General features: G+C 39.6%; 1 protein-coding gene across 1 annotated transcript in view; it reads left to right on the forward strand.

Moving 5' to 3' along the window:
- The window catches only part of LOC112568905, a 94985-nt gene that overhangs the window by 72067 nt on the left and 7830 nt on the right, over nucleotides 1-15088 (forward strand). The window contains exons 12-16 of the mRNA XM_025246457.1: nucleotides 233-562; nucleotides 2962-3084; nucleotides 3528-3552; nucleotides 3780-3823; nucleotides 13651-13701. Of these exons, the coding sequence (XP_025102242.1) occupies nucleotides 233-562; nucleotides 2962-3084; nucleotides 3528-3552; nucleotides 3780-3823; nucleotides 13651-13701 (573 nt within the window). The remainder of the gene's footprint in view (nucleotides 1-232; nucleotides 563-2961; nucleotides 3085-3527; nucleotides 3553-3779; nucleotides 3824-13650; nucleotides 13702-15088) is intronic.

Raw genomic sequence — 15088 nt, forward strand, 5'->3', positions numbered from 1 at the left:
ATAAATTGTAATGTAACTGTATTAAATTATTAAATGACTTATACTTTAATAGTTAGAAGCCTTATAAATGTTCTTTAAATGATGATACATTATGAGATGTAAGTAATAAATAGTGGAGATAGCTTGAGTGGAATTTTTTAAAATCAGATTGTGTTTGTTATGTAGCAGACAGATATACATTTGTAAAACTGAGTGGTTAATATTACATACAATGACAATGTATAATGGGCAGGTGCTCCCAGAGGAACATTTGATAGCGGAGAGAATCCAAATGCAGTTGTCAATGTTACAAGTGGTAAAGGAGAGCTTTTTGTTAAAATGACTGCATATCCCACACCAATGGCTAAGACAATAACATACCTTGGCCATAATAAAGAGATTTCTGGTGGAAATCTTGTGACAGCAAATACTATTTCTGTGGAATGTACTGCAAGCTTGTTTGCCCCAGCTGCTTTTACCTGCCATATAAGAGTTATTAATATAACAACCAGCGATGAAGGTTTTTACAGAATTGTTTTCAGCAATGATTTTGGAGAGTTACCTTTCACTTTCTCTGTCAAAGGTAATTTCATTCAATCATTGTAGTTTGTTCATCTTAGGTGATAATTATACTGATGACATTTATACCTCAGTTTATTTAAATAAGAAATATCAGTATATAAAAATCAACATATGAAAGCTGATAAGTATACAAAGTGTACTCATTGTTATAGACAAAAGATGATAAAATTAGCATACCTTGTTAAAGGGCATTATATTGAGTCATGAACCTTACAATTTTTATAGACATAATTATATAGTCTGATATAATACAGTAAAACCTCCCTGTAAAGACTCACTAAAATCCACCGAATTGTGTCATAACTTAGAGTGGTCCTAATAGGAAGATCAACAACCACTACCTCAAACACCTATAACATGAAGTTCGTTTATTCAAATATTAAAATAATTCTCTTAAAAACCATATCATACTGGCTTTTTTGTCGGTTTCACTTTCACTTAAATCATGCTTATTCTGACATTGTTATACTGTACTGAAGATTTATAGCTTTATCTCCAGACGACATTGTTTTAAGATTCAAAATCTTATCTGAAGAACATGCAGCAAAGTACACGGTTTGTAAACCAGAAAATGGAAAAAACAGCATGGTCCACAATGTGGTAAAAGTTAAAAGTTTATATTCTATGAAGGAGGCAAATGGTGCACAGATCAGTATAAAATACCAAAATACAACGTAGATCCATGGACAAGACAAAATAACAGAGAGCCTTCCATTAAAACTGGTTAGGTGAAGAGACATCATCCTCTCAAAAGTTTTACTGTTAATATTAATATTTTGGGGAATATGCTTATGTCTTAGGTCAGTAGTTCTCAAAGTGTGGTTTGTTACCATTTTTGGGCCGCATCATTAGTCATGTGGTCCATGGCTGACAGTCATTATATGACAGCAAATGATGTTTAAATCACCAGATACGCTAATTAGTATAGTATTGATTTTACCCGAGTTTTAATTTCATTGATGGGCTACTGCTTGTTTGTATAAAATGCTCGCTTACCAGCTAAGTCTTTACGTCGCAGTGTGAGCATTGCGTCATTTAACTGTGTCATCCCTTACCCATAGTAACGCGCAGTGCACGTCTTTTCTTTAATTTGTATGTGTTCTTTGCAAAGTATGTAGTTTTGTGTAAACTTATTACTATACTACAGTGATACCTCGGTTCTCGAACGCCTTGACTTTCGACCAAATCGGTATTCGACCAGGAAATTCGAGAAAATTTTGTCTTGGAATTCGAACAAATATTTGGAACTCGAACATCCGAACGTCCGAGATGAGCCGAGTTGAGCCGAATGGCGTTCATTCAGCCCAGCGCGCCTTGCTTGCGTCATCAGTGACAATAACCATCCCCCTTCCCTCCTCCCTCCACATTCATTCCCTCCTGCCATAAAGTTAGGTACAGGTACAGTAAATGAAACACAATTTACTGTACTGTACTGTACATTTTTGTTTTGCTTTTTTTGTTTTTGTTTTAATAAATACACTTTTATTTCTTATTTCTTGTTGAGACTCATGTTTTTCTACATATTATATACAAATTAGGCCAGTAAATAGGCATTTTCTGGGGCTTGGAACGAATTAATCCAGTTTCCATTATTTCCTATGGGTTTCATTGCTTCGGTTCTCGAACAATTTGGTTCTCGACCGTCCTCCCGGAACGAATTATGTTCGAGAACCGAGGTATCACTGTACTGTCACAAAAGTACATTTAGTTTTGAATTGTAATGAAACAAATGTGGCAGTTTAAATTTAAAATTCATGGTATAGAGTGATTTTAGGCCTTGGTGGTCCACCGTAATTTTTACTTTAGTCAAGTGGTTCCCAGTCTGAAATACTTTGAGAACCACTATCTTAGGTAATGGTGCCTAGAGATGAGTTATTGAAGTCATTACTAGGGTTGACAACAAATCATAGATAATATGATCTGAGGCACAAAATACCAAGCAAAGTGTATTGATTACCCCTTTCATTTAATATCATTAAAGTTGGTATAAGAAAAAGTGCCTAGTTATTTAGATCTCATGTTAAGTGTCAAAACTTAAATTTGAAATATTATGAATAAAATCCTCTCATAGAGGGTTCACATACACCTAGACATGCAGATGCCAGCTACAAATGACCAATAGAAATTGGTATATTTGCAAAAACTGTGTTGGGTAGGAATAATTTTTTGTCTCTTACAGATGTTCTTCATGCTTCAAGCTTGTATTTCCTTAAAGACTATCTCACTGTGCTTTATATTACCTCAGGAAAATTCTGTCATGGCAGAGTGTATTTTTACTTTTTATTTTTTCTTTTGCTGGTTATTTGTATTAATAGTTTATAGATGCCAATTTAAATAATTTTAAGTGATGTGTGAATTAGATTTAGATAGTTATTTTGATCAGTCTGTTTTATTTTAAAGTTCTAGATCTTGCCAGTCAAGTACAAGGTTTGAACATTCCAGCAGTGATTGGCGGAATATTTGCCGCATGTCTAGTAGTTGTCATCATTACTTTTACTGCGTTTTTATTGCGGCGTCAAAGAAGTAAGTCTTTAGTTTTATTTTTATTTATACATGAAAAAATATTACACAGTATGACTTGCAAAGAAAGCAGTAGTCACAAAAGTAAAATAATATATTCAGCAGTACAAGACAAACCCCCCCAAAAAAATCTTTTGAGGATCATGAAAATAGTAATCATGTGTACATTAGTATGTTAACCATCCAATATTTAAAAGTAATAATTGTTTCTCTGTTCGTTTAAAAATGACATTTTATATTTGATTAGATTTTAAAGAAGGATATCAATGGCATAATTTTAACTATAGCAATAAACTTAGTGAAATAGATTCTACTTAAAAAATTCTATAGTCTTTTTGTAAGATAAGAAAATGTTGGTAAGTAAATTGATTCTGTATCTGTTTCTGCAATATCAGAAGCTTATTTTTTTAATGAAATAATGCTAAACGTAAACATAATGTTTGCAGGAAAGGGGGGACAGCAGAAGTTAAGGTAAGCCATTGCATTTGTGTGATCAGTAATTATATATATATAATTATTGTTTTTTCATGACTTTCTTCCAGCAGCACTGCTATGATGCCCAGAATATGATTTATAATACTAAACATTTTCATTATACTTAAACTGCTTGGAATATTCTGAAATGATGCATTATGTTCAAAGTAGTTCAATATAGCACTACAGGAAGAAACCCTTATAGTACTTTTCTCAATATACAGGAGTCGTGATCATCCAGAAATGAAACAAAAGAAGACTACTGACGGTTAGTAAAAAATTTTAAATGATTGCTTAATCCTCTGAGAAAACATACAAGTAGAAGCATTACAAAGACTAGCTAATAACTGAAAACTGTCAAGATGACAGTGAGTGAAGGTTGTTTTTTGCTATTGCTTCTCTCGGGTAAACATTAGACCAAGAAACCTATATATTTTTGGAAGGAGAAAGTGTAAACTTCACAATAAAAATAATAAAAATCGTCTCCTTCGTGCTTAGTGGCATGGTCGTGGCTCATGGTGCTTTATGGGTTAACATAAGCGTAACCTGATGGCTACGTAGGGGTGGGCTAGTCGTACAAGAACACAACAAAGATGGAAATTGCCTTACAACTGTAGGTTTTCTTCCGCGTTTCACTCGGTGGTTGGCCTGCCGCGTCTTTACTCTCACTTCCAAACCAAAAGCTTCTCTGAACTGTAAAGGTACACTACTTATTCTATTTTCCGTCGAACGTTCCAGACCCATCCAACCCCTTTTCCCACGGTCTCGTCACGACCTTTCTCAGCCCCCGTGATCACCCCCACCCCGCCCTGTCTGGTCTCCCCAAGGGGCTCAGGCAATTTTGTAACTTCTGGTGCAACATTAGGTCCAGTAGCCAGTAACCGTGGGTGGTCAGTTCAAGGTTGGCTATTACGTCACGCTGCCGTCGTGAGAAAGGGACAGTCCTGGGAGCTGTCGACCCCTACTCTCTACAAACACAGACATAACTTAGTAGGCTACTAGAGTTCTACATAAGATTGTCATGTGGTAACTTGATGGGAGATGAGAGTTCCGTCCCTCCGGCTGAGGCTGAGAGAATCGGCTGTCCTTGAGATTATGGTTTGTGATCGTGCCTCAATTAAGCTAAAAGTGTTGGACCTTCCTGTTTACATGTGCTTCTGCTGCGTTTTCTTCCTCTTCTGGTTTGCAACAAGTTTGTATATAATGTTATTTTGAAGTGCGACTGGATCTATTGGCTGGATTTTATTCCGCCGTGCTTCATTCGCTTCGCCATCGACCTTGAACTGCAGTGAATAAACTGAAGTGATAATCACCCTCTTGCAGTTTCTATGAAAACATTTCTTAATGTTCTCAAGATTACTCAGTATATTCCCAGTACTCTCCAGATGTCACTAACCTTATTCTCTGGAGTCGTTGCCGTTAAATCTAGAGTTATCGCCCTTTACACCAGCGGTTCTCAACCTTTTACATGTGACGCCCCCCTGACGAACAAAGGTACGTCCGCGCGCCCCCCTTAGCCAGAAATGTAAGCCAATTTCACTAATACCGGTATAAGAAACTTTAAAAACTGACCACCTTCGCGCCCCCCTTGTAAGTACCAGGGGGGCGCGCCCCACAGGTTGAGAACCGCTGCTTTACACCCTTAACGCATTGAGTCCGCATTTTTCTTCCTTCTACATCTTAAAAATCGCCGTTTTTCTTTATATTACAATCTTCTGGTCTATGTTAAGTTCCTACATTTAATTTGAGCACATATACATCGCTTCTTTCCAACCAAAAACTAAACAATGACCTACATAGTTAGAGTTTAAATTATTTACAGCACATGTACAAGACAGCGTCATGCAAAAGCAAGCGTATGTTGCTAGCTGAAGTACCATGTGAGAGGGCAAAGGATGGATACAGTTAAGACCGGCCGGTTACTTGACACATTACAAACAGAGCACTACAATAGGTATATACGATAATAAATTATTTATGACTACATGTATCTACTTATTAAGTACAGTTGTTTAATGGCATCTTTCTCACAACTTTATTAAGACTTGCATCAGAGATCAGGGGCGTTTCACTTTGAGATGGACTTATAGTACGAAATAATCCTTTTGGTCTGTGCGAAGGTAAAAAGCGAAGTGAACCGGTTTGACCCTACGTGTCGCAGCTTCATGTGGGGGAAGCAGAGGGGGTGGGAGTGTGCAACAAGATCACGGTTTAGCTGGCCAGCAAAGTCGAAAGCGGCAGTGGGCTGTCGGGTCATTATCGCCGCTTACACTAGGTCAGGTGATCTTGGTAATTCAACAAAGTTTTACTTCATACTCCCACAGTACCTTGTATGTTTGTGTATGAATATTTTTACATCTGTATTGCTTGATTCGGATTAACAATTGCATACACAGTAACGATTTAAAACATTCACTTGCTTGATCAGAAGTGGACAACTAGTCAAACCAACAGAGCCAGACTGAAAACAAAAAGTGACAAGGAGGTAAACTTTATGTTGCTTTCATATTTAATCATAATGATTAAAATTTGATTTGTATAATCTTTTTCCCAGCTTATTATTATTATATGCAGAGACTTTGCTGATCGGGTGCTCATTTAGCTCGAAGCACATCGTACTACAGTAGTGCACCGACACCACTATCATTAATTGTGAAACCCACTTAAACAAAGTTAAAATGCGCTATATAATGCCACATTTTTATTATAATATTAATTTGTAATCATGCTTAGTTTATTGTAAACCGTCCCGGCGATCGAGATAACAAATGTACGCTGGCCATTTTGTGATTGCTGTCAATAAAAGTCTACACTCTACAGTCAAGACTTTGTTTTGACAGTCATCTGGGGGTTGCGGGTAGCCGGGCACCCGATTGCAAGACGATGAAAATCTTTAACGCCACCACAAACGCGGGCTGGCGACAGGGCAGAGACGGTTAAATAATTACCCGAGTATCGATGTTTCTGCCACAAACCTCCAACTAAAGAATAACTATAAAACATTCCAGATCTGTTTAACAGTCTTTTGAGCCAGGGAAGGTTTACAATAAATATAGCATGACTATAGACTACTACTACTGCTACTACTAATATGGATTTAAATAGTACATGTTCCAACATTTTATAAAGTGGATTTCACAATTGACGACAGTGGTGTCGGTGCACTACTAAAGTATGATGTGCTTGAAGCTGAATGAGTACCCGATCAAAAATTAGCGTCTCTGCGACGAACCTTCATAAGAATAAAGACTGTCAGCCCAAAATTAATAATAATAATTAGTGTGTATTTCTATAGCACATTAACAATTTTTTAATGGGTTTCACAATTGACGACAATGGTGTCGGTGCTTTTCTGTATACGATGTGCTTCGAGCTTCTCTTGCGTTGTTTAAAACAGACGGCTGATCTTGCGTGTATATACTGTTTGTATAACACATGGCTCTTTGGTAATATTTGATGTTAATAGTTGCTTCTTTCATCGGTGATCGATTCGTCTTTTGGGGTTGGGATGATTTGACTTTTCGTTTTTGGGTCGAATTGACTTTTTGCTGTGGAGTGAAATGGTAGGGGCGAAATGACCTATCGCCATGTTGATGGGGGCCGCTCCCCACACCAAGTGATGCAAAATAGTGGAGCGGAAGCGACAACCACTTGGCTTTACATTTAATAAAAAGGGTGAAAACCTAGTGGACTTGTAAAAGAATTAAAAATGTATGTCGTCGCGTATTCGCCTCGATCGGTTTTGCCGGACACAGTCGCAGCCGCACACTCCCAACAACCCCACAGCCTAGGACTCGGCCTAAGGCGGGAGACAGGGAATCAAACAACTAAAGTGAATTAAGACCAAAGTAAACACAAGATAACACAAAACTAAAAATGTTATTGACACAACATAGAGAAACCGTTAGAGAAAAAATTGCCCCACTTGCCGTTCCCTCGCAAGGAGATAGGGAGATGTTTTAGCTGTAAGTCCTGTATGTGCCCTCGTGCCCACTCGTCAGTGACCGTCGTTACCTCACTGCCGGTGTCGAGCAACGCCATCACTCAACTGCCATGAATTACAACCTCCGTCGGACACTTTCCAGTCAGGCCAGCTACACTTTATTTCCCTGTCATCCTGTTACGGACGACGGGGGCAGTCACTCTCCCTGACCGGTCGGGCTGCAGTCCTCCGAGATGTTGTTAATCGCCGCCGCTTCGACGCTACTCGCCGCCTTCTACCTCGCCTGTTAAAGCTGTTTGGGGGAGGGCAGGCTCGCTGACCGTCTAGTTGTCTAGCCTGCTGTCGTCGCAAATATTTTTGTTGTGTTGACAATCAGCCTACCGGTGCCCCTCTCGTTCGCACCAAAAGCACACAAGTGCCGCCGGTCGTGTGGTGCGGGTGGGGGGACATTACTTTGTTGTGCACTGTGAGGTTGGGAGGCCGCCTCCATTTACAACTGTCTGATTCGTGCGGTTAGGCGATCTATTTCATCCTCCCTGTCATCATTGCCCTCCTCTCTCTCTACACGCCGTGCGGTCTTAGAAGGTCGGCAACAGAAGAGGACTCGTGGTCAGCCAGATGTCTGGACGTTTCGCTTCGAACATGGCTATTTTTAAGCCCCTTAACAAACTGGCCGTTCGCTTTCGCCTGCAAATTCTGGAGCGTCGCGGCGTACTCGTCGTCCGCCTCATCACGTCGAGGTCGGCAATTGTAGAAACTGGCAATGATGTCGACATCTTTCCGTTCGCCGTACGCCTCCACTAGGACACCCAAGATCTTTCTCGGCGTATCTATTGCGCCATGCGGGAGCATCAAAACTCGACGTCTGGCAGGTCCCTCCAGCGCGCTCAAGATGTAACCTCAAGCCGCATTCTGAGACAACGGGTTTATGGCGAGAGCTAACTCGACCTCTCTTTCAATCTCGTCGACACTCGTTGGTCCACCAGCTAACTACTGAAAGCGGAATAACTAGTATGCTCGTAGAGCCTCTGCTGTGCTGTCGTCCTCTGCAACCATTGTGCACCTCTCTTCTAACACTCATCCTGCTCGCAGCGCCAAAGATGGAACCGAGTGTTGGGGGTTGGGGGGTAGCGTATGTGACGACAACAAACGTCCAGCACTCAAAGGCAGAAACAGTCAGCAAGTGTGCGCCAAAACTAGTCCCGCCAAAACTAGCAACAACGCCGGACTACCCACCCTCTACAAATCCATAGAGCGCTGAAACAGATGTTGACAAATATTTGGTGTGCACAGGAACGTAATGTTCTGCCACAAATACCATCCGGACCGGAGGCCTTGCGAATATTCACTTGCTGAAACAGCTCCACAAACTACTGATGACAAATCTCAACCTTCTGTACGGGGTGAAGAGAACTACGCACGTCTTTCATTTGCACTGAGAAGTCATGAGACTCGAAACGAGCAAAGAAAGCATTCCGAGCATTAGGCAGGGCCGTACTGTCAACGCCTGAGATCGAGATTTTGGCTTTCGACCCCTTACTCCGATCGTCAATATTGGCCATGTTGTTGAGTCCTTGCCAAGCTACTCGGATGTTACCTGTAGCAAACTGAGACTCGATTTTGGACTTGTGCTTCACCTTGACCCAACGGATAGCATCACGGACCTCTCTATGTACTAATTTTCTGTCGTGGGCAGAACCCGTGAAGAACACACGTTTCTTTTTTGTTAAGCACTGCTTTTAGGCCCTTGGTCACTCAAGGTTTGTTGTTAGGTTAAACATAAACTGCTTTGATGGACTGGTGCAATCTACACTTTTTTACTCCTAACTTTTACTCCTAACTGTGTGTTAAATGTCTGTATGAGTATGTATGCCTGCCCTTGTGAGCGAAGACAAATTTCTGTCCTGGGTCTCCTCGACAGACAATAAAGTCTGCTTTGATTTGATTTTTGATTTTGATTTTGACAAAACATTCCCCTAATGAGGTCTTAAATCAAGCAGGATGATAAGCTAGAGAGAGATTTGGTATTCAGTCTTTTTCTCCGTGTTCTTTCCGTGCACGTCGTGATGGGATATCCAGATGCTGACAACCTCACAGTGGTACAACACCTTGGTAATTGTTCTCTCAGCAAACTGCTAGACATCTTGTAACATAAACTGGAAAAAGTACCCCTGTGTTGGAAAGAGGCCAGGATGATCTACAGTCAGACCTCGATAAGTCGACCTTCCCTAAGTCGAAAACCTCCCTATATCGAATTAATTGTTAGTTCCCGGCCAAATACTTGCGCCTATTACGCCATTTTCCCTAACTCGAAAACTCCGTAAGTCGAATATTTTTTTCCGTGTGCGGACGTTTTGCCGACGGACGTTTCTCCGCCGGACGTTTCGGAGCCGGACTTTTTGTCGACTGGACGTTTCGCCGCTGGACGTTCCGGAGTCGGACGTTTTGCCGACTGGCTTTTCGCCGCCGGACGTTTCGCCGCATTATGTCAGAGAGAGAGAGAGCTTACTTACTTCTCAAAGAATGAAAGTAACTACTAGATTACACAATAATTCTTTATTTCAAACAAATTTTACACACAGACTTCACAGACAGTTCACTTTGATTGTCACAGATTATGCGCAACAGCTTTGAGAAAAAACTTTGATACAATGGCGAGAGAAATGTGTGAGCTAACGGTTCACATGAAGAGGGATAGTGAGAGAGAGTTCACTGATACATTGATACAATGGCGAGAGAAATGTGTGAGCTAAGGGGCGTCCCACACTTGACTTCGGCTAAAGGTCCCGCGTGAAATGCCGAAATGAAGTGCCCCGCGCCGAAACGTCCGGCGGCGAAAAGCCAGTCGGCAAAACGTCCGACTCCGAAACGTCCAGCGGCGAAACGTCCAGTCGACAAAACGTCCGGCTCCGAAACGTCCGGCGGCGAAACGTCCGTCGGCGAAAAGTCCGTGTACCTTTTTTTCGGGTCCCTTTGAGTTCGACTTATCGAGGTCCGACTGTATATTCTCAAAAAAGGAAGAGCAAGACTAAAATCCTGAGCTATTAACCCTTTTAATAAGCTGAGTATGCAAGATAATAGAGCTCATTATCAATCATCAGTGGTACCTGGAAGCCGAACAGCTGGACTTCCAAAAATTCAATAAGACCAAACCCAACACCTTACACACGTCATTGATGATGCTTTTCAGAATTAAAAGGTTACCCTGGGAGTCTTATATATTGACTTAAAAAAAAGGCCTCTATCAAGGTATGGATCGACTACTGGTGAAACTTTGACACAGTGTCATCAAAGGCATTACTGTATGTACTGGTAAACCAAATCCTAAAACTGACGATTCAGGGTACTAGTGGATGGACGCCACAGCTAGATGGTTCTTCTGAAGGAATGCATTCCACAAGGAAGACTGCTCTCGCCAACCTTGTCTATAATCTTCATCAACAACCTTGTTCAAGAGTTACATAACGGAATACATACTACCCTTTACCCACATAAGCTGATTTTCTGGTGTGGAAGGAATGTGGAACACTGGCAACATATAGTGAAGCAATCTGGTTTGGACAATACATGTACCTGAGCGTAACATTGGGAAAAAAGCTGACATAGAAGCAACATATTGCCAGCACTGAAAGAAAGGCTGAAAAAAACCTGACCTTAATATTACCAGAAAACTGGATGGCACAGACTGATGACCATCAAGAAAATCCTTAAAACAGTGTATCAAAGAACTGTAAGACTGTGCCTTGAATATGAGTTGCCATTGGAGGATATCAGGTAGGACACACCAACAAACCCTGAACAAAGTCCAGAACCAAGCACTGTGAATAATCACTGGGGTAATGAGAACAATACTAATAGAAAAATTGGAGCAGATTACCTCTATCCTCCACCTTGTAATAAGACGAACATACCCTTACCTTGCATACGCAAGACCTATCACACACACACAACGCTCGAAGAGCCCCAGCAGATGACGATGAGGATGAAGAGATTTTTAGGTGAATCGAATCCAAGCGGCACAAGTTCAGAGGAATGTCATTGAGAGTCATAAAGAAGATGGCGGTGGAAAAACCATTGTTTTCAGTTAACGGCTATTGTTAGACTTTGTCTCTTATATGTGACGTCTTTTTCTGCTCCAAGTGACGTGGAACAAATGACGTACACAAGACGTCAGACACAAGACACCATTGGCACACCAAAAAAATACAAGACCTACCACAACTCATTACACAGCTCTTAGCAAGAGAGTGCAAGTCATTGTTATAAGCCACTGCATAAAAAGCACAGCACAGGCCATCCAATGATCGCCAGCCAAAGACCTTCAGGCAGGCTCAAAAGATAAAGTTTTATGAAAGAAACACAGACACTGCAGAAACAACACCAGAAATGATTGTCAGTGGAAGTAGAGAACCATGATACTGCTCCATGGGAAGACACAGAGAACCGCATTGCCATCTGTACCACAATTTCCCATTACATCTTAGGATGAACACAGTAATACAAGAAAGAAATCCCTTGTATTTGTCACAGGCCACAGTAGAAGAAAAATAATGTCAAGAAGCGTGGATATGAGCTTAGACAGGTGAACCAGCATTGGACACCATCTGAAATGGTGAATGACTCTTTCTGCCAGCCTTGGCTTTGAGCTCCTCTCTCTCACAGGTAGCCCAAGTAAAGCTCACATTGTTCTTGAAAGTTCATGACAACAGCTGACTGACCCCTTGCGTTGAGTTTCTTTATCCCAAGCATCTTTAACTTCTCCTGAGTGCCTGTCCTCCTGGTTGAAGTCTTGCTCTGAAAAAATAAGAAAATCTTTTGGAATTGAAGAAAACTGAAGATATATGAACCAAGTGTTGATGTCTTATCAGTAGGTGTCCTGCAATGTTCTCATACCTCTGCTTCACACATTTACGTGCATGCACACACACAAGGAAGACCTTTGGACAACTACATGCTACCAACATCCTTCACCCAATCTGCAACCAGCCAGCATGGATAATAGAAAGACACCCACTCCTCCTGCAGATGCGGGGATGAACAAGAGACTAATCCCCAGGTGTTATACTGAATCATATGTTACTATCTTTTTAGCTGTCAGCTGTACTCATCAAGATGTCGTTAACACCTCTGCTGGCCAGATGGTCATGCTTGGCTTGCTCTATCCACCTAACGCTGGCTACATCCAGTGGCGGACTGGCCAGTTGGGCATTTGGGCAATGGTTGGTGGGCCTATTTTGTTCTATAGAACTATAGAATAAATAATGCCCGGGCCTCTATATAATAAATAATGCTCTGTAAATAATGACCTTTGCCGCTTTAAAGATCCAGTCCGCCCCTGGCTACATCTCATAACACTTCTCTAAACTGGTACACACACATACCCTTTAAATAAAATAATGGTTTTGTTTGTTGATATGTCTACCTTAATTGTGGAAGAATGTGTCCATTCAAGGTCACTACATGACTCTTAAGATTCTTAACTTTTGCTAAATCTGAACACAGCAAGACAAAGTATGAAAATCATTGTCTTTAATGATAAAATAACATTTTTACATGGTTTTATGAGAAACCACTTGGGGAGTGGATAGAGGGCATGTTAAACATTCATAATATGACATAATTTTAAAATGGTTAAAAACTAAGATTTTCACCAAATTTCTTGCCTTAAATGTGATTTTTGTTTTTGCTAGAACATGTCGTAATTTGCCTTTAGATAAAGTTTGTATTACTAAAAGGTATGGTATGTGATAAAGCCATTAACTTTTTGTCATGAGAAAGTATTGCTTGGTTGTGGTGAGATGATGATTATGACTTCTAAGTTTAGAAATAAAATACATTTTTTTAGTTTTTACAAATGCTTTTACAACTGTCTTCTGATCTACTACACAAATAATTCTGAAAAGCTGTGGTTAGGTCTGAATATTACGAATTTTATACTTATCCAAAAAGTCTCTTCTGTGGGGAAGGATGGAGAAAGTTTGATGTTTGTTTTTTTTAGGCTAATCATGTTGACATATATTTTTGTTTTCAACTAGTTAGTACAAACAACTTTTAACTTCAGTCTGTTCTTTCATCAATCTGAGATGTGTCAGTTTGCATTTTATGTAACAAAGCCTTATGTTTTGACCTTGCTATGTTCATCTTGTCCACAGATGATGGAGAAATGATAAATAACGAGATATATGCTGGATCAGAAATCTTTGGTATGCAGTATTTTCCTTTAACTTTGTTTTTGTTTGATTCACAGTCTTCTTGTGCTAAATTGAAGTAAATTTTTTTTAAATACCCAATATATTAAAAACACTCTATTCAATACAACAACTGGGGCCATTATACAGCATTGGTTTAAAGATTGTCGATGTTCTCTTTTGTCTATTCCACTCCATCTCCCCCAACCACCCAAAGAAAATGAACTCCCATTGAGACCTAAAATATAAAGATTTATTGTTGTTAGCATTTTTATCACAGAAGGGGTGCATGTTTACAGTTACACTTTTTTCACTATTAAATTTAGGCTATAGACAATTTTATTCTCTGCCTTGTCTATCAAATTACTATAAATAAACCATATTTCCCCCTCTAAGTGAGCTGGTAATTATTTATATTTCATTTGGTTCTTTTAAGAATGTGTACCAAATCAAAATAACATGAGATTCTATTTTTTTTAATGCTTTAGTGATTTAAAACAATTTAAAAATTCTGAACACAGACACTATCCAGACCACTCTTTCAACAAAGTAAAAAAAAAAAACAACCAAATTTTTGCAGAAGATCTTTTCAAGTTTTCTACAAGTCATAATACTGAGACCTCACTCATGCATATTTGCATTTATGATTAACTTCATGTATAGTGTTCAAGACACTCATCCCAAGATAATTTTTTGCCATGAATAATAACAACAACAATAATAATATCATCATCAAGATTATCATCTACTTGCCACACAGACCTAGGACACATATTGACATTACAACTACCCTATCAAGATTTTTGAGGATCTTATCCTTAAAAGTCTGCATTTAGACTTGTAAAAAACCAGAATTAAAGGGCTGAAAAGGAATATTTTTAAACTCAAGAAAATTTCAGATACACGCCCTAGAATAAAATGAAACACTTCTTCCTGAACATAGGCACATACATTTAATAAGGACTTCCAAAATAAACAATAATGAGGACAAAGGCTTCTTATGGAAACAAAAACAAATGATTTTTAAAATATTGCATTGTGCGCCATTGTGTGATTTGTTCATAATGTATATTGCCTTATGGCCATTTTTTGTTTAGTATAATGGCAACTGAACTTGTTCGAAATATGCATGACTCTGTTGATAAAGTTTGATGTATGCAGCTGCTGCTGTCATTGGAGGTCTTTTGGGTCTGGATGAAATTGACTTTTGGCGTTGAGGTGATATGGTCATTACGACTGTAGTGATATAGGGTTTGGGTCAAAATAACCGGTGACCTGATGAACAAGGAGTTGTTTTTTTTTTTCAAAATGTTCTGTATTTATTTCACAGGATTTCTGCAAGAAAGTGTAATTTAGCCTAAGCAGGCTATTTTAAAATATGTACCTACTTTTGGGGGTTGCG

The sequence above is a fragment of the Pomacea canaliculata genome, linkage group LG7 (assembly GCF_003073045.1).
Source record: "Pomacea canaliculata isolate SZHN2017 linkage group LG7, ASM307304v1, whole genome shotgun sequence".
NCBI lineage: Eukaryota > Metazoa > Mollusca > Gastropoda > Architaenioglossa > Ampullariidae > Pomacea > Pomacea canaliculata.